The following is a 23736-nucleotide window of genomic DNA, read 5'->3' as shown; positions in this document are numbered from 1 at the left end:
GCTCTATCGATGTCTAGGGGTAAATGAATTGTCATAGGAAAGTATAGCGTTCAGTTCATAAATGCTGAGGTAGATATGGTTGTTGTATTGAAATCGTTGGAGGGAGAGAGAGAGAGAGAGAGAGAGAGAGAGAGAGCGAGTGAGAGGTAACTGCTACAGCAGGCAAACCTTCCGTTTCTTTCTTAATCCGTGCTAAAGCTGTGGTCATTCAGTTATGACCCCTCTGTTCTTCAGCTAGACCCTTCCTCTGTGGTGGACTCGTCACTCTGGCATGAGTGGACACACACACAAGTCCCCACCGGCCCTGCTTTAACACTGTGAACTTTACTGACCGATCTCCTGATTTGGTCTCCGAAGCCCCCACCTTTCTGTGGGTTCCCAACACTCAGCGTCCACTGGTGTGTTTCAAGGGTGTCTCTCCAGACCTGTCTTTTATCCCTACTCATGGGGTCTCAGCTATCCATCAACTCTGAATGACCGTGTCCATCAAATCAGGCCACTCCTGCTATCTCCTGAGGAATGTTAGCATTCCTGAGCAAAGTACAGTCCTTGTAGTGGAAGGTAAATAATCCAGGAAGAGTCAAAATGCAGTAAATCAACAGTCTCTCTCCCCCTCTTATCTGTAGCAGATGTTCTTGCCTGGGCTTTATCTCTCTCTCTCTCTCTCATGAGCAGCATAGCAACAGCAATAGTTCTTAGTTCTAAGGAGGGAGATTGGGAATGGTTAACTCTGCACCCCATTGACCATCAGGACTGTTCATCACTCATAACAATTCAACACAATCATCCCTCAGAAACTGACTAGAAAGCTGAGCCAACTGGGCCTGAACACCTCCCTCTGCAACTGGATCCTAGACTTCCTGACTGGGAGACCTCAGTCAGTTCGGATCGGGAGCAGCATTTCCAATACCATCACACTGAGCACGGGGGCCCCCCAGGGCTGTGTGCTCAGTCCACTGCTGTTCACTCTGCTGACCTATGACTGTGCAGCAACATACAGCTTGAATTACATCATCAAGTTCGCTGATAACATGACCGTGGTGTGTCACATCAGCAAGAATGATGAGTCAGCTTACAGAGAGGAGGCACAGTGGCTAACGGACTAGTGCAGAGCCAACAACCTGTCTCTGAATGTAAACGAAACAAAAGAGATGGTTGTTGGTCACTCTCCGCTGAACATTGACGGCTGCTCCGTTGAGATCGTTAAGAGCACCAAATTTCTTGGTGTTCACCTGGCGGAAAATCTCACCTGGTCCCTCAACACCAGCTCCATAGCCAAGAAAGCCCAGCATTTTCTTGAGCCAAAGCCTTCCTACTCTACCTCCCACTACTCTGACGCCCGCTCCTCAGATGCTTGAACAAAATAGGTAAAGGCAACTCCTGCCTTTAGGGTTATAAAATTTGTCCATACAGAACCCACAAATTACACTGGACAACAAAGACTTTACTTCCTGAATACTTCTGGGTGTATCTTAGCATTTTGGCTGCAGATCATTAAAAACACCAGGGAAGTTCCCTATCACACAGCATTTTTAAAAAATCTCTTATATTTGTTATTTAGAGATTAAGGAAGGCATTTTTGTTGGACCAAAAATCAAACAGGTCATCAATGACAGGCAATTCTAAGAACTTCAGGTGGGACTGGAGAAAATTGCATGGAAGGCATTCGAGAATGTTGTTGAAATCATTCTTGGCAACTACAAAGCACCAAACTACGTGCTGCTGGTTGACAATGTACTTCAAGCATACAAAACCATGAAGTGCAACATGTCACAAAGATTCATTATCTGCATTCCCATTTAGACTTCTTCCCTGCCAATCTTGGTGCTGTCAGTAAAGAACATGGTGAAAGGTTTCACCAGGACATTGCAGTCAAAGAGAAACAGTTATCAGGGCAACTGGAATCCATCAATGCTGGCTGATTATTGTTGGACATTTAAGTGAGAAGCGTCAGACACTGTGTACAAAAGTCAATCATCAACAAAACATTTTTAGCCCAGTTGAACTACTGAAAAGTGTCAGCAGCCGTAACAAAAAAAAGATAATTTCTTGTTTCTCCATAGTCCTACGTGATATAAGTTGTCTGAAACTATATTTGTGTTTAATTTCAAGTGGTCTATCATAAACAAAAAAAAAAAATTCAGAGGAAGAAACACTTCTGAAAAAAATTGTTGTCCAGTGTTATTGATACAAAGTATAAATTTCTATCTGGAATTTATGGGAAAAAATAAATCAACACAGAATTCTGAATGCAAGTGATACAGAAAATAGTGATACAACTGTTTTCTAGCAGCATAATCGTCCCCATAATAGGATCACCTGTAGTGGGAGGCTGTTACTGTGGTCGATGGTTGTAGAACTGGAAATCACATGTAAAGGGGAAGAGAATTATAAGGTCAGAGGAAGATATATTTTTACGCAACACATAGTTGGAAATGTGGACAGCATTACATGCAAATGAGATGGAGGCAGGTTTCACTGTGGCCTTTAGGACAGAACTAGATAAATATAACCTGACAAAAAAATTGCATGGCTACACACATCAGACAAGTGAGTGGAACTGTTAAGTTACTCTGGTAGAGACATGAAAAACTGAATGGCTTTCCTCTGTCTTGTAGCTATTCTTTAACATCAGTTTACCAGGTTTATAGCCTTCTGAAACGGCACAGTTTTTGAGCACAATTTGTTTAAAAAGAACATCTCTGTTCCTGCCTCCAAAGTGGACATGTCATTACATCAGGTACGCTCATGAAAAACATGCACAAATGGCATTCAAACAAACCATGCAGGCTCTCAGACACTATCACTTTAGTCCAGGTTTTATACACAGTTTAATTTCTAAGTACACTAAAAATTTAGTAACATTTAGATGAAATTAAGTGACCTACTTTCAACTCTACACAAATTATGCAAGGGTACACATAAACTGTTCATTTAGGTTCATTAATGTAGAAAGTGGATATCTCCTATTTTAACAAGTAGTACACTTCTAATATTTGTAAGAGTGGATAGAAGGCCTTTCAACTTGTACAAAAGTCAGTGATTTAACTAAGACTCAAAGGTAGTCAGATGGATAGTTAGATTATTTACCATGCACAAAACGTTCGCACAGGGGAAGTCTGCACTGTGCAGCTGTCAGAACCCGAACCTCAGCAGAATGCCAGTGCAAGCCCAACAGAGATTTACCTTTCATGTGGCACAGCAAACCAATATTCGTGTTTCCTGTCCCTCTGGGCATACTGTTGCATGGATGCGCTTGCTACAGACACAAACGTCTTCCTCATTGGTTTTCCAACTCTCAAGCACAGGAATTTATGAGAGTGATGCCGCCTTTTCTCCTTTGCTACAATATTACCTGAAATGTAACATTAAAAACACAGTAATTAATCCTTATTATTTGAAGTTCAAAGTTTTGCTTTGTGAGTTCACAAGGTGCAGCTTCTCCGCTTGACCTTGGAGCACCTAAACAAGAGCAAAACACAGTCCACACTGCTCTTTATTGATTACAACTGAGTTCAATACCATGGCACAGTTTCAACAGAATGCAGGCTTTTGGTACTTACTAATCTTGGGATTTCATGAAAGTGAAAAGAGGTGCTGCTTTTAGTCGCTGAGACCTGTGACACTTTGTAACGCGCACAAAATGCTGGAGGAACTCAGCAGGCCAGGAAGCATCTGTGGAAAAAAGTACGGTCGATGTTTTGGGCTGAGACTGCTCGACAGGACTGGAGAGAAAAAGATGAGGAATAGATTTAAAGTGGGGTAAGTGGGGAGAGCAAAACACCAGGAGATAGAACAGATGGGGGTGGAGCACCAGAGGGAGGTGATGAGATGAGAGAGGGACAAGGGGATAGGAACTGTTGAAGAGTGGGTAGGGGGCATTACCAGAAGTTTGAGAAATTGATGTTCATGCCATCAGGTTGGACACCAAACAAAATATAAGGTGTTGTTCCTCCAACCTAAGTGTGGCCATGGATGGACATATCGTAATAGGAAGTGGAATTAAAATGAGTGGCCACTGGGTAAAAACGGATGATAAACAGTTCGAGAGAATACCTACAAGAACAGAGCAGCCACTTGTCCTCTCAAAGTATATTTATTATCAAAGCACGGACATGCCCCCGTTTACTATCCTGAGATTCATTTCCTTCCAGGCATTTATGGGAAAATAAAAAAATAGAATAAAAAACATTCATAAACAAAGACTGACAAACAACCAATATGCAAATAAGATAAATCAATAATATTGAGAATATGAGTCGTAGAGTCCTTGAAAGTGAGCCTGTAGGTGAGGTGAGTGAAGTTATCCACGATGACTGTAAGATGATAACTGCTCCTGAACCTGTCTGAGTGCAACCCTAAGCTCCTGTACTTCCTGCCCAATGGTAGTGGGGAGCTTACCACTTAACGTACTTTTCTATTTCAGTCTCTAATCTTCCAGGAATTTATCTAATTCCTCTTTAAATACTTAAAATGATCTAGCCTCTACAGCCATTAAATAGCTGATTTGCCTTCCTCTGCTAAAATATATTCTTATGCATTCAGTTATTATTGTTTTCTCCTTAATCTTTCAGTCTCCCTCCTTATGAGACTCACCCATAAGCAGTAATATCTCAACATCGACCTTGCCGTTCTTCCTTTGTATCCGTGACAGGTGACAAGTCAATCAAGTCAAGTCTATTGTCATTGAACTATATACAGGCAGTCCCCGGGTTACGTATGAGTTCCGTTCCTGAGTCTGTCTTTAAGTCGGAACAAGTATATCTGGTATTTTTTAGCATCAGTTAGTCAAATGTTTGTCTTGGTATATAGTATATATTTTACCTTTCTATGCATATAAAACACTTAAGAAATGTATGTATTCTAATAATTAAACCACTGTGTTGCTTAGTAATAACTATTGCTTTCATCGGGGCAGGGCCTTTCACATTCCGATTCAGATTCAGTTTATTGTCATTTAGAAACCACAAATGCAATGCAGTTAAAAAATGAGACAACGTTCCCCCAGAATGATATCACAAAAGCATATGACAAAACAGACTACACCAGCAAATCCACATAATGTTTGGCAATCCCCAATCCAGAGTCCGGAGAGGCTGCTGCGTATTAATATCGTGCTACTGTCTTAGCCCGTTCCTGGAAAGGAGCTCCAAATCCACCAGACAAACAAGACCAAGAATTACAGCTACAAGACCTGAACAAAACCACATAGTTACAACAGTGCAAACAATAGCATAATTGATAAAAACAGACCATGGGCACAGTAAAAATAGTTCAAAGACATTAAAGGACTGTAAGTTCAAAAGAAGCCACCACAGTTTCCATAAGTCCCCAGGGTCCTGACAGACTCGCCATCCCACACTGGTGGCAGAAGGGAGTACCCCCGCTATGGACTTCCATGGCGCTGCCCGACTCAGCCTCGCAGACGCAGCACACAATGAAAGCTCCGTCAAACCCAGACTCGCAGACACAGCACACACTGAAAGCAACCTGACCGCAGCAGATGACCATCCCCTCCGGCACAGCTTCTCCGAGCACCATCCTCTGCCGAGCGTATTAAGACGGCCCCGCCAACGGCCATCAACAACGTGACCCCGAGGACTGGGGGCCTGTTCTTCCCAGCAGAGTCCCGGACTTCACAGCAGCAGCAACAACAACGAAGAGAGTCTTCCTGGAGATTTCCCGATGTTCCTCCGTGCTCCCACGTTCGTTTTCAATCGATTATGATTGCGCACGGCACCTCACTTCACAAATAACAGATAATCAGCTCCAGAGTGGCCACTGCAAGCTGCGTCACACCGTCATCTTGGAATTACATGCTACATTATTCTCACTTTATCCGTTATCCTTTAAAATTGTTCCGACTGTTGACCGACTGTAGCCTCACACTTTTCTAATGACCGATGGCATTTCACCTCTTTCCAAACGTTTTATTATTTCCACTTTATTTTCAATCGCGATCGCTTCCCATCAATGGAACAGAAACACTGCAGGCGGTGGGTCCCGACCTCCGCTGGGTCCTAAGGACCACAGCACTTAATTCCCCGGGTCCTAAACTGCACCGCACTGAGACAGGCTAAATGGGACAAGTGGGGGCTGAGCTGGGTTTGGGTATTTGATCATCCACAATATTCCGTGTGGGAATTTAAACTGGAGGTGGCAGTGTTTTTTTTTACGAGGTCGAGTTGCGAGCTCGACATCAACCCAGCATGTTGGCAGTCGTCACTGGATTGAACTCAGAAACCTCCGTTCTTGAGCCCGGCGTTGATCTCACTGTGCCACCAGCCGACCGGAACTGGGGGGGAGGGTGTGAGGGGCCAGGGTCAGGGTGAACCTCACTAAGAAAAATTTAAGCCAAATACAAAGTTAAACACTCAACACAGTGTCAACAGCAACGACTTAAAATGGCGGATGGTGTCGTGAGCCGACCTAAAATGGCGGACAGCGTCACGATCTGACTTAAAATGGCTGACGGCTTTCTCCTTCTTTATTTCGTAAGTACGTGTTGTCTCTAAGTCGGACGTTTGTAACACGGGGACTACCTGTACAACATTTCTCCAGACCAGACCAGGGAGTAAAGCACACTAGTACACGTAACACACAATAATGTAGGTAAGCAACAACTAAATCTACAAATGAATTACACAAAGTAAACAAAGTAAAGAGCACAGATTAAATTAAATATTGTAGGGAAATGGAACAAACAAATGGGAAAAGCCATCTTGATCTTGTTCTCAGCAAGACACCTGTCCAGCTGCATTTTCGTCAGGATCAACACTGGTTCAATGAAGAGCACAGGAGGAGATGCCAGGAGAACCACTGATCAATTTGGTGCAGCCTTGATGCAAATATGGATCCAAGAGCTGAACTCCAGGGGTGAAATACGATTAATTGCCTCGACATCAAGGCAGCATTTGATCGAATATGGCATCAAGGAGCACAGGCTGAACTGGAAATCAGTGGGGAAACCAAAGGGAGAATAATTCACTAGTCTATAGGGTCCTTAAAATTGAGTGCACTGAATTGGGTGCACGGATAGTGAGGAACATCATCAGAGTCTTTCTTCTCCCCACTCAGGACATGTATCAGGAGCATTGAATACACAGTGTCTCCTGCCTTTCCATCCTTCCTACAGTCTCTCTAACTTTCTGCCATCTGGCAGAAGGTACTGCAGCAGGCTGGGAAACAGCTTCTGACCCCAGGCTGTTAGACTTCTTAACACCCTGCTGCCACCCAGCACACACGCACACCGTCTGAATGTCCTGCCGCAAGCTTCTCCTACTCCGCAACTCGCAGACACACTCTCATCCTGCACTGGCCTTTTGTTTTACACATTTATACTACAGCTCTGAAGATGGGTCTCAGCCCGAAACATTGACTCTTTATTCATTTCCATAGATGCTATCATGGAAATATGGAGAAGGACTGGCCCAATCAATTTACCAAAGCTAGACTTAAGGACAGTTTCAAAGAATATATTCAAGACAGTTTTCTGGAGAAATATTTTGTGGACCTAAGTAGGAACAATCTACTTCAGATTAATTAGTGATCTCTTGATGTAAGATTGTTTGGGGAAGAGGGACTACGATAGAATTTCAAACTGAGAGCACTAAATAGGTTGGAAATTGGGTCCCATATTGTTTCTGTGGCAATTACATGTGAAGGGAGAGCTAGCCAAAATGATACAAAAAGCAGTGTCAGACATTTAAATATTTCATAATTTTCAACAAATATTTCAGTGAGCATTACTCAGTTGGAAAGGGAAGCTATCCACAGTTAAAGTAAAAGAAGTATCAGATCATGTTATTTCATGTTCTTGTTATTTATTGCTATGAATCTGAATTCGCACAGTTTATGGCCTTCTGCACTCTGGTTGATCTTCCATTGATCCTTTTGTAGTTACTGTTCTACAGATTTGCTGAGCATGCCCACAGAAAAATGAATCTCAGGACTGTATGTGGTGACATTTATCTGATTATAAAGCTTACTTTGAAATTTTAACTTCAATAATTTTTCATTAGTAGCTTGACTAAAACATAGAACACAGAACAAATTCTAGAGTTTTTGATTTTATTTGATTCTGATTTCCAGCATCTGCAATGTTATTGATTTTTGAACAATATTGCATAGCCATTCTTCCCTTCAACTTCAATAGATTGTCAGTACAGAAGCTGAAATGTATGGATCCATGTCTTTTAGAGCAATGACTCCCCCCCCCCCCACACCACCTTAGTGCTACGTATTGAACTGTTGTCTGCTGATGTGCATTGTTCTCTTCCTCTCTCTCTCTCAATGCAATATGAATACACCAGTTAAAATGCGTGCTTTATTTAATCAATATGTAGTTGTGCACTGGCACAATAAATTGGCAACAAGTGTGAACCTGAATGTCAGATGTCAGAGATTATCACCAATGGCACTTACAGTTACGGGACAAAACAGCAAGAGTTAAACAACATGAGAAGGCCATCACAGGGGCTAACAAAGGAACACGTGAGAACAGTGAAAGACACACTAAATTTCAAGTGAATATAACCTGGTGATGGCTTCAGTTGGGAAATGTGACAGATTTGATAGCGCTAATGAAGGCTGGGAGTCGTATATCGAGAGGGTTACACTTCTTAGTTAATGGGCCCATGAACGCACTGTGTCTTATGCAACCTAGTAACCCCTGAAAAGTCAGCAAGCAAGGTGTTCAATGAAATTGATACAACTTTACAAAATCACTTGAGCCCTAAACCGCTGGTAATAGCTGAAAGATTTAGATTTTACAACAGGAACCAGTCAAAAGATGAAAGCCTTTCTGAGAACGGTGCAAACTTTCCCACTTCAGTGACTTTAGAGATGGATTTTCTAATGCATTAAGGAACTTGCATAGTCAAAGCACTCAGAAGAGGGTATTGTCTGAAAGAGACCTAACAGAACGGGCTTTGACCATTGCAATATCGTTAGAGACTGCAGCAAATCTACAGGAAAAGAGGTTAGAATGTGAAATGAACAAAATGTCCCTGAATAGTGCAAAAAGCCAAAAGTGTTATCAATGTAGCAAATCCTCCCATGATGCAAATTGATCAAAGAGAAAGTCTGCAGAAAGTGGCACAGGAAAGGTCACACAGAGGTCACATTGTGTGCAAAGCAGACAAAAAGCACAACTGTGCAAAAAGTCTCGAGCACAAAATTAAACAAATGTATAAAGTTACCAAATGTAAAACAGAATCACACAGCATTGAGTCTGATGAAGGTGAACTCTCATGCCTAGAATAGTATTATTGAAGGAGATCACAATATAATACGGATCTCAAAGGATGTATCTGGTGTAAAAGTGAAAATGGAGCTAGATACAGGATCAGCTTTGTCTATAATTCCAGAGACTGTTTACTAAGATACCATTAGAGAAGAGCTCAGTGATGATAAAGAGCCACACAGATGAAAACGTTTCCCCCAAAGACAAACTGAAAGTGAAGGTGATGTATGAAGGCCAAACACAACAGTTAGAGCTTTATGTATTGAAGAAAAGTAGAGGACCAGCACTTTTCAGACGTGAATGGTTGAGAAAAATCCAGACTGGCACTCATTCAGAGCCTCTCAGTGTGGCATCAACAGGCAACTGCTGCCCAAATGGTAGCACTCTTAATGCTAATGAAAAGGTGTTTGAGATGGGAATAGATAAACAGATTGAAGAACAAAGAATAAAGAACAACAAAGAACAATACAGCACAGTACAGGCCCTTCGGCCCACAATGTTGTGCTGACCCTTAAACCCTGCCTCCCATATAACCCTCCACCTTAAATTCCTCCATATACCTGTCTAGTAGTCTCTTAAACTTCACTAGTGTATCTGCCTCCACCACTGACTCAGGCAGTGCATTCCACGCACCAACCACTCTCTGAGTAAAAAACCTTCCTCTAACATCCCCCTTGAACTTCCCACCCCTTACCTTAAAGACATGTCCTCTTGTATTGAGCAGTGGTGCCCTGAGGAAGAGGCACTGGCTGTCCACTCTATCTATTCCTCTTAATATCTTGTACGCCTCTATCATGTCTCCTCTAATCCTCCTTCTCTCCAGAGAGTAAAGTCCTAGCTCCCTTAATCTCTGATCATAATGCACACTCTCTAAACCAGGCAGCATTCTGGTAAATCTCCTCTGTACTCTTTCCAATGCTTCCACATTCTTCCTATAGTGAGGCGACCAGAACTGGACACAGTACTCCAAGTGTGGCCTAACCAGAGTTTTATAGACGACTCTTAAACTCTATCCCTTGACTTACGAAAGCTAACACTCCATAAGCTTTCTTAACTGCCCTATGTGGACATGTACCCCCAGATCCCTCTGCTCCTCCACACTACCAAGTATTTGCTGGGCCATTCATGGCCTCCACGTTTCAAATTGTTGTGGATGCTCATTTGAAGTGGCTGGAGGTTATACCAATGAAGTCAACCAGCACAGTAAAGACTGTCTCCGCTCTGAGGACTATCTTCAAGAGAAATGGCTTACTAGAACAATTTATGAGTGACAATGGACCACAATACATGTCAGAAGAATTCAGACTGTTCATAAACAAAAATGGCTTTACACATTTCCACATTACACATTACACAAGTCAGTTCCTCACCACCCAGCAATGAATGGGTTAGCTGGAAAGTTTATCCAAACCTTCAAGAAGTCCATTAAAGCTATGGACAAGGAGGACATTTCTCTCTAGCACAAAGAGGACAATTTCTTTTTTGTGTATTGGAACTCTGTTCATGTGACAACAAATCAAACACCTGCAATGCTGTTCATGAGCAAGGATCTGAGATCTCACATAGGCCTCCTGAAACCAGATCTACAATAGAAGTGCAGAACAAACAGTTCAAAGTGAAGCAGGAAAGAGCTTCGAGGTTGGACAGTAAGTCCTAGCGCGTGATTACAGAAAAGTCAAGTGGACACTCAATAGGATAGCTACAAGAACCAGACCGCTGATGTACACAGTAGATGTTGGAGCTCGGACATGGAGACATAATGTGGACCAGATACTGGATGCTCAACTGAAGAAAGCACCCAAGTTGATTGCATCCAACAAGATGGACACATTACAGTCACTGGACTTACTTCTCAATGATGATATCACAAACAACCACGTGACACCAGAAACCGAGAACGTTCTCTAAGACACCTCCCAAACCTGATGCCTCTCCACAGGTCCAGGGTGTTATCCCGAAAGAAACAGAGTGTCACCCAAAAGGCTGAACCTTCAGAACTGTGAAGTTAGTTATGGACTGTTATTGTGAGAACATGTTTATTTGGAATATGGGCTTATGAAAGAGAAAATGATTGCTTTGTGCATATACAGTTTATGTTGCATTAATCGAAAGGGGAGGAAGTGTAATGTATGGATCTATTTCTTTTAGATCAATGACACCCCCCCAGTACTAAGTATTGATCTGTTTTCTGTGGATGCACTGTTATCTATGCATGTGCATTGTTCTCTCTCTCTGTCTTGCTGCAATGTGAATACACCATTTAAAACCATCTCCCACGTGTGTACTTTTATTTAATCGATATGTAGTTGTGCACAATAATCTCGTCTGCAGACAATGGGGCTGGAACTACATGTAAAAACTCAAGTGGAGTGTTTGCTCATAACAAAATAACATTTTTCTAACCCGATGCAAAGAAAACTACAAAAAAGATCAATGCTGATGTTTTAATGCAGCCAAGATTAATCAATACAGCAGGGGCTCTTTGAAGGCTTCTCATATTGAAAATAAAGCCACATCAGTATTCACCCACTGAAGATGTGGTTAGAGCCACCTCTCAAGGAAACATGAAGCATTATTTAACACCAATTAGCTGGTTTCAATAAGAGACATTTAAGATTTTAAATCAGTTACATTTATTGAAGATCTTTTGATGTCTTTGTGTTTCTAATTTCATCAGTCTAATAACTGCCAGTAAGATAATTATTTCAAAGTAACTGCTTTAAATTATTGGCAACTCTTCCCTCAATGGGAGCTGCTTATCCAGTTAATGAGCCAAATCACCAGTGGCTGCCATTGTTACATAAAGCAGATGGACACCGGAAAACCTGATGGGCAATATTAAAAGAAAAGTAATTTACATCAAGAACAAAACGTTAATCGCATGCAGATATATTTCAAATAATATGTTGATCACATCAAGGCTCCATGAAAAGCTAAACCCTGTCTGCTTAACAGGAGAAAGTCTGCACATGCTGGATATCCAAGCAACATATACAAAATGCTGGAGGAACTCAGCAGGCCAGGCAACATCTATGGAAAAACATACAATCGGCGTTTCGTGCCTGGCAAAGGGTTTCTGCTCAAAACATCGACTGTACTTTCTTTTCCATAGCTTGGCCTGCTGAATTCCTCCAGCATTCTATGATCCAGGGAATAAAGTCTTAACCTATTCAACCTTTCTCTGTAACTCAGTTTCTCAAGCCCTGGTAACATCCTTGTAAGCCTTCTCTGCACTCTTTCAACCTTATTAATATCTTTCCTGTAATTTGGTGACCAAAACTGCACAGAATACTCCAAATTCAGCCTCACCAATGCCTTATACAACCTCAACATAACATTCCAACTCATACTCAATACTTTGATTTATAAAGGCCAATGTACCAAAAGCTCTCTTTACTACCCTATCTACCTGTGACACCACTTTTACAATAGACAATAGGTGCAGAAGTAGACCATTCGGCCCCTCGAGTCTGCACCGCCATTCTGAGATCATGGCTGATCATTCACTATCAATACCCAGTCCCTGCCTTATCCCCATATCCCTTGATTCCCCTATCCATCAGATATCTATCTAGCTCCTTCTTGAAAGCATCCAGAGAATTGGCCTCCACCATCTTCCGAGGCAGTGCATTCCACACCTCCACAACTCTCTGGGAGAAGAAGTTCTTCCTCAACTCTGTTTTAAATAACTGACCTCTTATTCTCAATCCATGCCCTCTGGTACTGGACTCTCCCAACATCTGGAACATATTTCCTGCCTCAATCCTATCAAATCCTTTAATTATCTTAAACGTTTCAATCAGATCCCCTCTCAATCTCCTCAATTCCAGTGTGTACAAGCCCAATCTCTCCAATCTCTCTACGTAAGACAGCCCTGCCATCCCAGGAATCAACCTAGTGAATCTACGCTGCACTTCCTCAATTGCCAGAATGTCCTTCCTCAAACCTGGAGACCAAAACTGTACACAATATTCCAGGTGTGGTCTCACCAGGGCCCTGTACAAATGCAAAAGGACATCCTTGCTCTTGTACTCAATTCCCCTCATAATAAAGGCCAACATTCCATTTGCCCTTGCTCATTCACCTTCATAGACTGATGAACTAGGAGTCCTAGGTCTCTTTGCATTTCTCCCTTACCTAACTCTACACCGTTCAGACAATACTCTGCCCTCTTGTTCCTGCTTCCAAAGTGGATAACTTCACATTTATTCACATTGAATGACATCTGCCAAGTATCTGCCCACTCACCCAGCCTATCCAAGTCTCCCTGTATTCTCCTAATGTCCTCTTCGCATGTCACACTGCCACCCAGTTTAGTATCGTCAGCAAACTTGCTGATATAGTTTTCAATGCCCTCATCTAAATCGTTGACATAAATCGTAAAGAGCTGTGGTCCCAATACAGAGCCCTGTGGTACCCCACTAGTCACCTCCAGCCAGTCTGAGAAACACCCATTCACTGCTACCCTTTGATTTCTATCTGCCAACCAGTTTTCTATCCATGTTGAAGCCCTGCCCCCAATGCCATGAGCTCTGATTTTACTCACCAATCTCCTATGTGGCACCTTATCGAATGCCTTCTGAAAATCTAGGTACACAACATCCACTGGCTTACTCTCGTCTAACATCCCTGTTACACCCTCAAAAAACTCCAACAGATAGTCAAGCATGATTTGCCCTTGGTAAATCCATGCTGGCTCGGCCTAATCCTATTACTGCCAACAAGATGTGTCACTATTTCGTTCTTAATAATGGACTCAAGCATCTTCCCCACGACTGACGTTAGGCTAACAGGGCGATAATTCTCTGTTTTCTCCTTCCCTCCCTTCTTGAAAAGTGGGATAACATTAGCCACTCTCCAATCTTCAGGAACTGATCCTGAATCTAAGGAACATTGGAAAATGATTACTTTTAGGGAATTTTGTATCTGTATTCCTAGATCCCTCTGTTCTACTGCACTTCTCAGTGCCCTACCATTTACCTTGTATGTTCTACCTTGGTTTGTCATTCCAAAGTGTAATACCTCACACTTGTCTGTTTTAATCCCCATCTCCCATTTTTCAGTCCATTTTCCCAGCTGGTCCTGATCCCTCTGCAAGCTTTGAAAACCTTCCTCACTGTCCACTACACCTCCAATCTTGGTATCATCAGCAAATTTGCTGATCCAATTTACCACATTATCATCCAGATCATTGATATAGATGACAAATAACAATGGACCCAGCAATGATCCCTGTGGCACACCACTAGTCACAGGCCTCCGCACAGAGAAGCAATCCTCCACAACCACTCTCTGACTTCTCCCATTGAGCCAATGTCTAATCCAATTTACTACCTCACCATGTATACCTAGCGACTGAATCTTCCTAACTAACCTCCCATGTGGGACCTTGTCAAAGGCCGTACTGAAGTCCATGTAGACAACATCCACTGCCTTGCCTTCATCCACTTTCCTTGTAACCTCATCGAAAAACTCTAATAGATTGGTCAAACATGACCAACCACACACAAAGCCCTGCTGACTCTCCTTAATAAGTCCCTGTCCATCCAAATACTTGTAGATCCTATCTCTTAGTACTCCTTCCAATAATTTACCTACTACAGAAGTCAAACTTACCAGCCTATAATATCCCAGATTACTTTCTGAGCCTTCTTTAAACAACAGAACAACATGGGCTATCCTCCAATCCTCCAGCACCTGACCCATGGGTATCAACATTTTAAATATTTCTGCCAGGGCCCCTGCAATTTCAACACTAGTCTCCTTCAAGGTCCGAGGGAATACCCTGTCAGCTCCTGGGGATTTATCTGCTCTGATTTGCTTCAAGGCAGCAAGCAATTCAATCTGTATAGGTTTCATGACCTCACTGCTTGTTTGCCTCATTTCCATTGACTCCATGCCAGTTTCCTTAGTAAATACAGATGCAAAAAACCCATTTAAGATCTCCCCCATTTCTTTTGGTTCTATACATAGCCAACCACTCTGATCTTTAAGAGGCCAATTTTATCCCTTACTATCCTTTTACTCTTAATATACTTGTAGAAGCTCTTTGGATTATCCTTCACCTTGACTGCCAAAGCTACCCCATGTCTTCTTTTAGCCCTCCTGATTTCTTTCTTAAGTATTTTTTTGCACTTTTATACTCAAGTCCCTGTTTCCTATACATGTCATACATCGCTCTCTTCTTCTTTACCAGAGTTCCAACATCCCTAGAGAACCAAGGTTCTTTATCCTTATTCACTTTGCCTTTAATCCTGACAGGAACATACAAACCCTGGACTCTCTAAATTTCTCCTTTGAAGGCCTCCCACTTACCAATCACATCCTTGCCAGAGAACAACCTGTCCCAGTCCATGCTTTTTAGATCCTTTCTCATTTCTTCAAATTTGGCCTTTTTCCAGTTTAGAACATCAACCCAAGGACCAGATCTATTTTTATCCATGATCAAGTTGAAACTAATGGTGTTATGATCGCTGGAACCAAAGTGTTCCCCTACACACACTTCCGTCACCTGTCCTAACTTGTTTCCTAATAGGAGTTCTAATATTGCATCCTCTCCAGACAGTACCTCTAAATATTGGTTTAGAAAACTTTCCTGAACACATTTTACAAACCCTAACCCATCTAGACCTTTAACAATATGGGAGTCCAAATCAATATGTGGAGAATTAAAATCCCTTTCTATCACAACTTCATGTTTCCTGCAGTTGTCTGCTATCTCTCTGCAGATTTGCTCCTCCAATTCTCACTGACTATTGGGTGGTCTATAATACAATGTGGTCATACCTTTCTTGCTTCTGAGCTCTACCCATATGGCCTCGGCAGACAAGCCCTCTAATCTGTCCTGCCTGAGCACTGCTCTAACATTTTCCCTGACTAGCAATGCCACCCCCACCCTTCATTCCTCTGCCTCTATCACGTCTGAAACATCGGAACCCTGGAGGAAAGGTTCTTACATTCTAGCCAATTATACTTCACATTATTATTTGTATCTTAATCATTTCTTCTCTTAACCTCCTTCACTTCACAGAAAACAAAGCGATTATAATGGAACATTTCACTCCAGGCAATATTCTCTCCAGTGACAGGGCTGGAAAAAGTGCACAGTACAGTACTGCACACAGTACCCAACCAAATGTCTCACCAATGTTTTATAAGATGGAACGTGACCTCCCTGCTCTTGTATTCAATGCCCTAACTAATGAATGTCAATGTAATATAAACACCTGAAAGTCTGCAGATGCTGGAGCTCTAAAGCGACATGCGAAATACTGGAGGAACTCAGCAGGTCAAGCAGCATCTATGGAAACAAACAGTCCAAGTTTCAGGCTAAGGCCATTCTTCAGGACTGAGAAGGGAGGTGGAAGATGTCAGAATAAAAAGGTGGGGGAAGGGGAATGAGGCTAGCTAGAAGGTGATAGGTGAAGCTGGGGGGGGGGGGGGGGGAGTGGGAAGAAGAAGGAGGAATCAGACAGGAGAGGAGAGTGGACCATAGGAGACAGGGGTAGGTGATAGGCAGTTGAGAAGTAATAAAAGGTCAGGGTGGGGAATGGAGGAAGAGGAGAGGGGGAGGTAAACATTATATAGTATATATAATAGTTTATATTATACTATTTAATGCTTAAATAAATATAGTCTATTATATATTATTAATTCTTTGATTTACCTGCACTGCCACCTTCAATGCTTATTGGACTTGTGTATCACAGTCCCTCCGCTCCTTAATACTCCCGAGGACTCTGCCAATCATTGTGGTTGTCCTAGCCTCATTAATACTCCAAATAATTCATCATCTCACAGTTGGGAACTGCACCTCTCAGACCATTTCACCAACACATTGGCATCACCCTTTGGCCTCAGGTAATCCTACACATTGTCAACAGCATCCATCAATCGTTCTGACATCGAAGTTCAAAGTGATTTTTATTCAAAGGTACATATATGTCACCATATTCATCCTGAGATTCATCTCATTGTGGGCACACTCAGCAAATCTATAGAATAGTAACTATAACAGGATCGATGAAAGATCAACCAGAGTGCAGAACGTAACAAACTGTGCAAATACAAATACAAATAGCAATAATTAATGAGATAAAAATTCTTTAAAGTGAGATCATCGGTTGTGGGAACATTTCAATATTGGGGCAAGTGAAGCTGAGTGTAGTTATCCCCTTTTATTCAACAGCTTGATGGTTGAGGGGTAGTAACTATTCTTGTGGTTGCAAAATGAACAAGATATACATTTGGCTAGGGCAGGGGTCGGCAACCCGCGGCTCCGAGCCACATGCGACTCTTTCATCTCTGTGCTGCGGCTCCCTGTGGCTTTGGAAAATAAATGATGAGTATTTAATTAAAATGTATTTTATGTTAGTTTGTTCGTTTTTGAAATATAATTCTAAATTTGAAGATTATGGTGATCTTGTACAATCTAAATAAAACGTGTTTTTTGTCGCTATTAATATACGTCACCACTGCCAATGCCTGACACCGGCCAGTGCGCGATTTCTTTAATTTTTTGATCCAAGGTAGGCTAACTATGGAGAATTCTAAAAAAAGAAAAGTGACTGAAGAAAACAGAACGTTTAATGATACGTGGGCAGATTCATTTGCTTTCACTGCTGACGAGACTGGTTTACCGGTACGCTTAATATGCAATGAGAAACTAGCAAACAACAAAAAGTCAAATGTTGCAAGACATTTCCAGAATAAACACGCAGCCTTTGCTCAAAAATATCCGGTTGGAGATGAGAGAAAAAAAGCCGTTTCGGAACTGATGTGGAAGGTTGATCTGAGCAAAAATCATTTCAAGAAGTGGATGAAGTCTGGAAAATCAGCTACGTATGCTAGTTTTGTTGCTGCTCAGGAAATAGTCAGGCACGGGAAGCAGTTTACAGAATGTGAATATATAAAAGAATCTTTCATTAAGATTTCAGAACATCTATTCACGGACTTTAGAAACAAGAGTGAAATTGTGCAGAAAATCAGGGATATGCCCCTCTCTGCAAAGACTGTCAAAGACAGAACCATAAAAATGGCAGAAGACATCACAAGACAGCAAATTAAAGACATCAATTCAGCTGTGGCCTACTCGATTGCCTGTGACGAGTCGAAAGACAAAGGTGATATTGAACAAATAGCGCTGTTCTGCCGGGCCACAGGAAGAAATGATTGAGTTGATACTTCTAAAAGGCCAAACACGGGGGGAGTACATCTGTGAGGCTGTCTTGAATTGTTTAAGAGCCAAAGGAATAAAGACCACCCACCTGGTGTCAGTAGCTACTGATGGGGTATCAAGTATGACTGGAGTGCACAAGGGATTTGTGGCTTTACTGCAGAAGTCGCTGGACAGAAAGCTGCTGACTTTTCACTGCATCTTGCACCAAGAGGCACTGTGTGCTCAAACATTTCCTCCGGAATGCACAGAAGTAATGGATGTTGTCATTCAGATTGTCAATAAAATAATGGCAAAAAGTTTAAATCACCGTCAATTCCGTTTGTTACTGGACCAGCTGGAAAGCGCATATTCTGATCTCCTGCTTCACAGCAAAGTCCCATGGCTGTCCAGAGGGGAGGTGCTGAAACGCTTTGTCGCGTGTCTAGAAGAAGTGAAAACGTTCCTGGGCAGCAAAGGGCTCAACTTTCCTGAGCTGGAACAGCCAGAGTGGCTGGAAAAGCTACACTTCATGGTAGACATGACAGCGCACCTGAACACGCTGAACACAGCTCAGGAGATAGGATGCACAGCCAATAACCAAGTATGATAAATATTTTAATTGCCTATTATTTTACGTATATTCATATTTTTTCATTGTTCAGTGAAATAGTCCTTTTATTTTTCAGGTTGACAGCTGGCTGACGTTATTTTTGGTTTGCTGCTGGTGGACAATTTATGTTTGGCATTTTTCATAAATACAAGAAGGACTCAAATAGACTTTGAGTATTTTACTTAAAAGTAACCTTCAACCCAACGTCTTTTTTTCGGAGTTCAACAGGTTTTTGTTGCATACAGAAATGTAATTTCGTTTTCTCTGCAGGAGTTCATCGATTTCATAAATGCAACACATTATAGTTTGTTTATACATAGCATAAAGGCAAAAAAAATGTTGTATGCAGTGTTGTTTCATTTTTCATTTTAAATGTCAAACGGGTTTTGTGGCTCCCAGTGTTTTCTTTTCTGTGGGAAACGGGTCTAAATGGCTCTTTCAGTGGTAAAGGTTGCCGACCTCTGGGCTCATGAAACTGTACAAGTGTGCCTCATTTTGTTTCAGAATAGTTCGGCTATAAGCCAACATCCAGAATGCACTGGCTGCTGAATTCATGAATGCAGAGGCCACAACTTGATCATTTACCAGGATTTCAGGAACAGCAGGAGTAGCATTCACTATGAGAAACTTTTCATATGATGTGATGCTAGACCACAGAAAAAGATTTGCATCTTCTCATCAATAATTGTGATAAAATCTACTGTTCTTGTTATTTTGTATTGCTGTCGTGGAATCTGTGGAATATTGACATAATTGCCTTCTCGCAACATTCGCCTTTGAATTAGAAACATCTCACATTAATTAACCTGTGCATCTGAACTGAACGTTTTTCACATACCATCGTAAGACTATATCACTCACCACCTGAGCTTGAACTAGTTTGGGGATTTATAAATTTACACCTATGTATGTATAACACTGTTAACTCTTAATTAGTTAATCCTGTTAGTCCTGATGAAGTGTCTCGACCCAAAACGACAACTGTACTTCTTCCTATAGATGCTGCCTGGCCTGCTGCGTTCCACCAGCATTTTGTGAGTGTTGCTTGAATTTCTAGCATCTGCAGATCTCCTTGTGTTTGCGTAACTCTTGATTTACCTGGTTTAAGTTACTATAGTACGTAGTTACTCATAAAATAGTGTTTTGTTAACAGCAAGACCAGACTCCAGGTGTGTTCACTTGCTGCTGATACTTGTACATGGTTGTGTGTACCTGGCACCTGGAACACCAGCTCAGTAGCTGATCCGCAAGTGGATCTTTAAACAGTGAAGTACCTCAGCAGCTGTGTCTCAGTGAACTCTAAGAGCGTATAACTGTTGTTTACATTTCCACTAAACAATAGTTTAAGTTTTCGCAATACAACCAAGGTCAACACTCTGCAAAGCATTAGTCTCGAAACACTGCATATTTGCTATAAAGGGCTACTGCTCTGGCAAACACCACTGCCCTATTGATGCTAGAATGTTTTACAAGAGATTATTAATTAACAGTTGAGAAGTCAGTAAGTTATGTTGCAACTTTATAAAACTCTAGTTAGGCTGCATATTTCTCTGGTTACCCCAGGGATTCCCAACCTTTTTTATATCATGGACCAATACTGTTAAGCAAGGGGTCTTGGAGCTCAGGTTGGGAACCCCTTGGTCGTCCAATTATAGGAAGGATGTTGAGGCATTGAAGAGGATGCAGAAGAGATTTACGAGGACGTTGCCTGAATTAAAGGGCATGTGCTATAACGAGAATTTGGACAAACTTTTGCCAAAGAGACTTTTGGATAGGTACATGGAGCTTAGTAAAATAGAAGGCTATGGGTAAGCCTAGTACTTTCTAAGGTAGGGACATGTTCGGCACAATTTTGTGGGCCAAAGGGCCTGTATTGTGCTGTAGGTTTTCTATGTTCCATGTTTTCTAAACTTGCAACACACACAAGATGGTGGAGGAACTCATCAGACCAGGCAGCATTTATGGAAAAGAGCACAGTCGATGTTTCGGATATTGATGAAGGGTCTCAGCCCAAAACATTGACTGTACACTTTCCTATAGATGCTGTCTGACCTGCTGAGTTCCTCCAGCATTTTGTGCGTGTTGCTTGGATTTCCAGCATCTGCAGATTTTCTCTTGTTTGTGTTTCGACAAATTTGGGTTGTTTTCTCTGGAGCAGCAGAGACTGAATGGAGATCTGATACAGTTTTCTAAGATTATGAGTGGCATAGATAGCGTAGACAGACAATATATTTTTTCCAGGGGTTGAAATGTGTAATACTGATGTGGATGTAGCGGTAGTGAGTGGGTTCACAAATGGACATGTTGAACAGTTCTGCAGAAGTAACTGCTTTTGAGTCGAATGTTCCTGGTGTGGATGCTGCGTAACTTCCTCACAGATGGGAATGGGGCAAACAGTCCATAAGGAGAGTGGGTATTGCTGGCCTTTTCCCAGCACCTTTCAGTATATATGGCAAGTAGGCAAGTGCCATCAAGGGCATACATACAGAACAAAAAACATATTAAGAACAGTCTTCAATAATAAAGCTCCAGAAAATGTACAGGGAGCCCTCACAAGAGCATTCAGCCTCTTAAATGAAGCAGATTATAGGGAAGTCTTATAGAATTTCCAATGATCGAACACTAATAGCAACTCATTTATGGAGAACTTTTCATGCAGACAATGCAGTTCAAAGTGCTTTACAATGGCATGAAGTACACATGAAAATGAAAGGCAAAGATGTTAGTTAAAACCAAGTTTAAATTGGTGCTCCATCCAAGATGGCGGCGCAACGCAGCTTGCAGCAGCCACTCCGGAACTGATTACCAGTTATTTGTGAAGTGGGGTGCCGTGCACAATCATAATCGATTGAAAACGGATGTGGGAGCATGGAGGAACATCAGGAAATTCAAGGAAGACCCTCTTCGTTGCTGCTGCTGCTGTGAGGTCCGGGACTCTGCTGGGAAGAACAGGCCCCCGTTCCTCGGGATCCCATTGCCGATGGCTGTTGGTGGGGCTGTCTTAATATGCTCGGCAGAAGCTGTGCCGGAAGGGATGGTTGTCGGCTCGGAGGTTCGACGGACTCAGGTCGCTTTTGGTGTGTGCTGCGACTGCGAGGCTGGTTTTGACGGAGCTTTCATTGTGTGCTGTGTCTGCGAGGCTGAGTTGGGCGGCGCCTTGGAAGTCCATAGCAGGGGTATTCCCTTCTGCTGCTGGAGTGGGATTTGCGAGTCTATTGGGACCCTGGGGACTTGTGGAAACTGTGGTGATTTCTTTTGAACTTACAGTCCTTTAACATTTTGGACTATTTTTACTGTGCCCGTAGTCTGTTTTTTTTAATCAGTTATGCTATTGTTTGCACTGTTGTAACTATATGTTGTAATTATGTGGTTTTGTGCAGATCTTGTAGCTTTAGTTTTTGGTCTTGTTTTTGTGTGGTGGGATTGGAGCTCGTTTCTGGAGATCACGCTAGATGGTAGCGCGATATTAATATGTAGCAGCCTCTCCGGACTCTGGATTGGGGATTGCCAAATGTTACATGGATTTTTTGGTAGTCTGTTTTGTCATATGCTTTTGTGATATCATTCTGGGGGAATGCTGTCTCATTTTTTAACTGCATTGCATTTGTGGTTTCTAAATGATAATAAACTGAACCTGAACCTAAAATAGATATTCTGGAACCAGTTCTTTGTGAGGTTAGACACTGGTATCAAGACCTCTCTGTCTCCAATGTGCTGGCAAAGCCTGCATCTGCCAGCAGAAGATAGTACTCAAAGGGCAACACATCAAATATGCTACCAAGAAGAATCAGCTCTACTGAGCAGCAATAATCCCCATCCTCTATATGCCACACAGGTGTAGACAACTTACAGATGGACATCTCAAAGCACTGAAGAGATATCACTAATCTTCCAAACCCACTGGCAAGATAAGTGAACCAATACCAGCATTCTCAACATCCACACTAAGGCTCCAAAAGGTTCAGTCAGTTTTAATGGGATGGCCCCAGTATCTATATCTGTCACCGGACACAAGAGCATTCTCTCTACTCTGAACTCCAACATAGCAAGCACTTTCCAGAATTAAGAAAATGTTTTAAGGATTTACTCAAAAGTCCCGTTTAAAAAAATGTATCTACAGTAATTCAGAGGATCACAGGAGCAGGACTGGAAGTCACCAAAATCCCCAAGTCTTTCCAAAGACACAAGGCAGCTAAGATCAATCACACAATGGTAGTAACTGCACCAAGGAGCTCTTTCTATATAACTTGCACCAGGCTCCCTTCTAGACACAAAAAGCAATGTATTGCAAATATTGAGTATCCACAAATACAGCAAGAAAGGACTCAGACAGCTTAGCAAAAAATAGTTCTGACACAGATATTTTAAATTGAAATGGTTTTCTAACATACAGAGACTAGTAGGTCCCAAGAATATGCTGCCAGGTGAAGTGGTGGAATCAGACATGATAGCTACGTTTAAGAGTTATTTCAACAGGCAGGAAATTGGGGGGGGTGGGGGGGAGAGAGAATATGAGCCGCCCCATATACAGGTAGTGTTCTGGATGTCTCTGCCTCTATCGCAGGAGACAAACTATTCACTAATACCTACTATCAATCCACCTCGTCTCACCCTGCTTTCTGCAAGGATTCCATTCTTTTCCCTCAGTTTCCCTGCCTCTGCCACAACTATTCTCCTGTGCTTCAGGATGTTTCCTCCTCTACACCAGTGAGACCAAGCATAGAC

At 42.1% G+C, this 23736-nt stretch overlaps 1 protein-coding gene across 2 annotated transcripts in view; it reads right to left on the bottom strand.

Annotated features, from left to right (window-relative positions):
• LOC132394670 (oxidation resistance protein 1-like) overlaps positions 1-23736 on the bottom strand; it is a 513615-nt gene that overhangs the window by 96830 nt on the left and 393049 nt on the right. For both annotated transcript variants that reach the window (XM_059971040.1, XM_059971046.1), the window contains exon 10: positions 3187-3355. In XM_059971040.1, the coding sequence (XP_059827023.1) occupies positions 3187-3355 (169 nt within the window). The remainder of the gene's footprint in view (positions 1-3186; positions 3356-23736) is intronic.

The sequence above is a fragment of the Hypanus sabinus genome, chromosome 1, assembly GCF_030144855.1.
Source record: "Hypanus sabinus isolate sHypSab1 chromosome 1, sHypSab1.hap1, whole genome shotgun sequence".
NCBI classification, from domain to species: domain Eukaryota; kingdom Metazoa; phylum Chordata; class Chondrichthyes; order Myliobatiformes; family Dasyatidae; genus Hypanus; species Hypanus sabinus.
The sequence above is the reverse complement of the archived record's forward strand: the minus strand, read 5'-3'. Positions and strand labels throughout refer to the sequence as shown.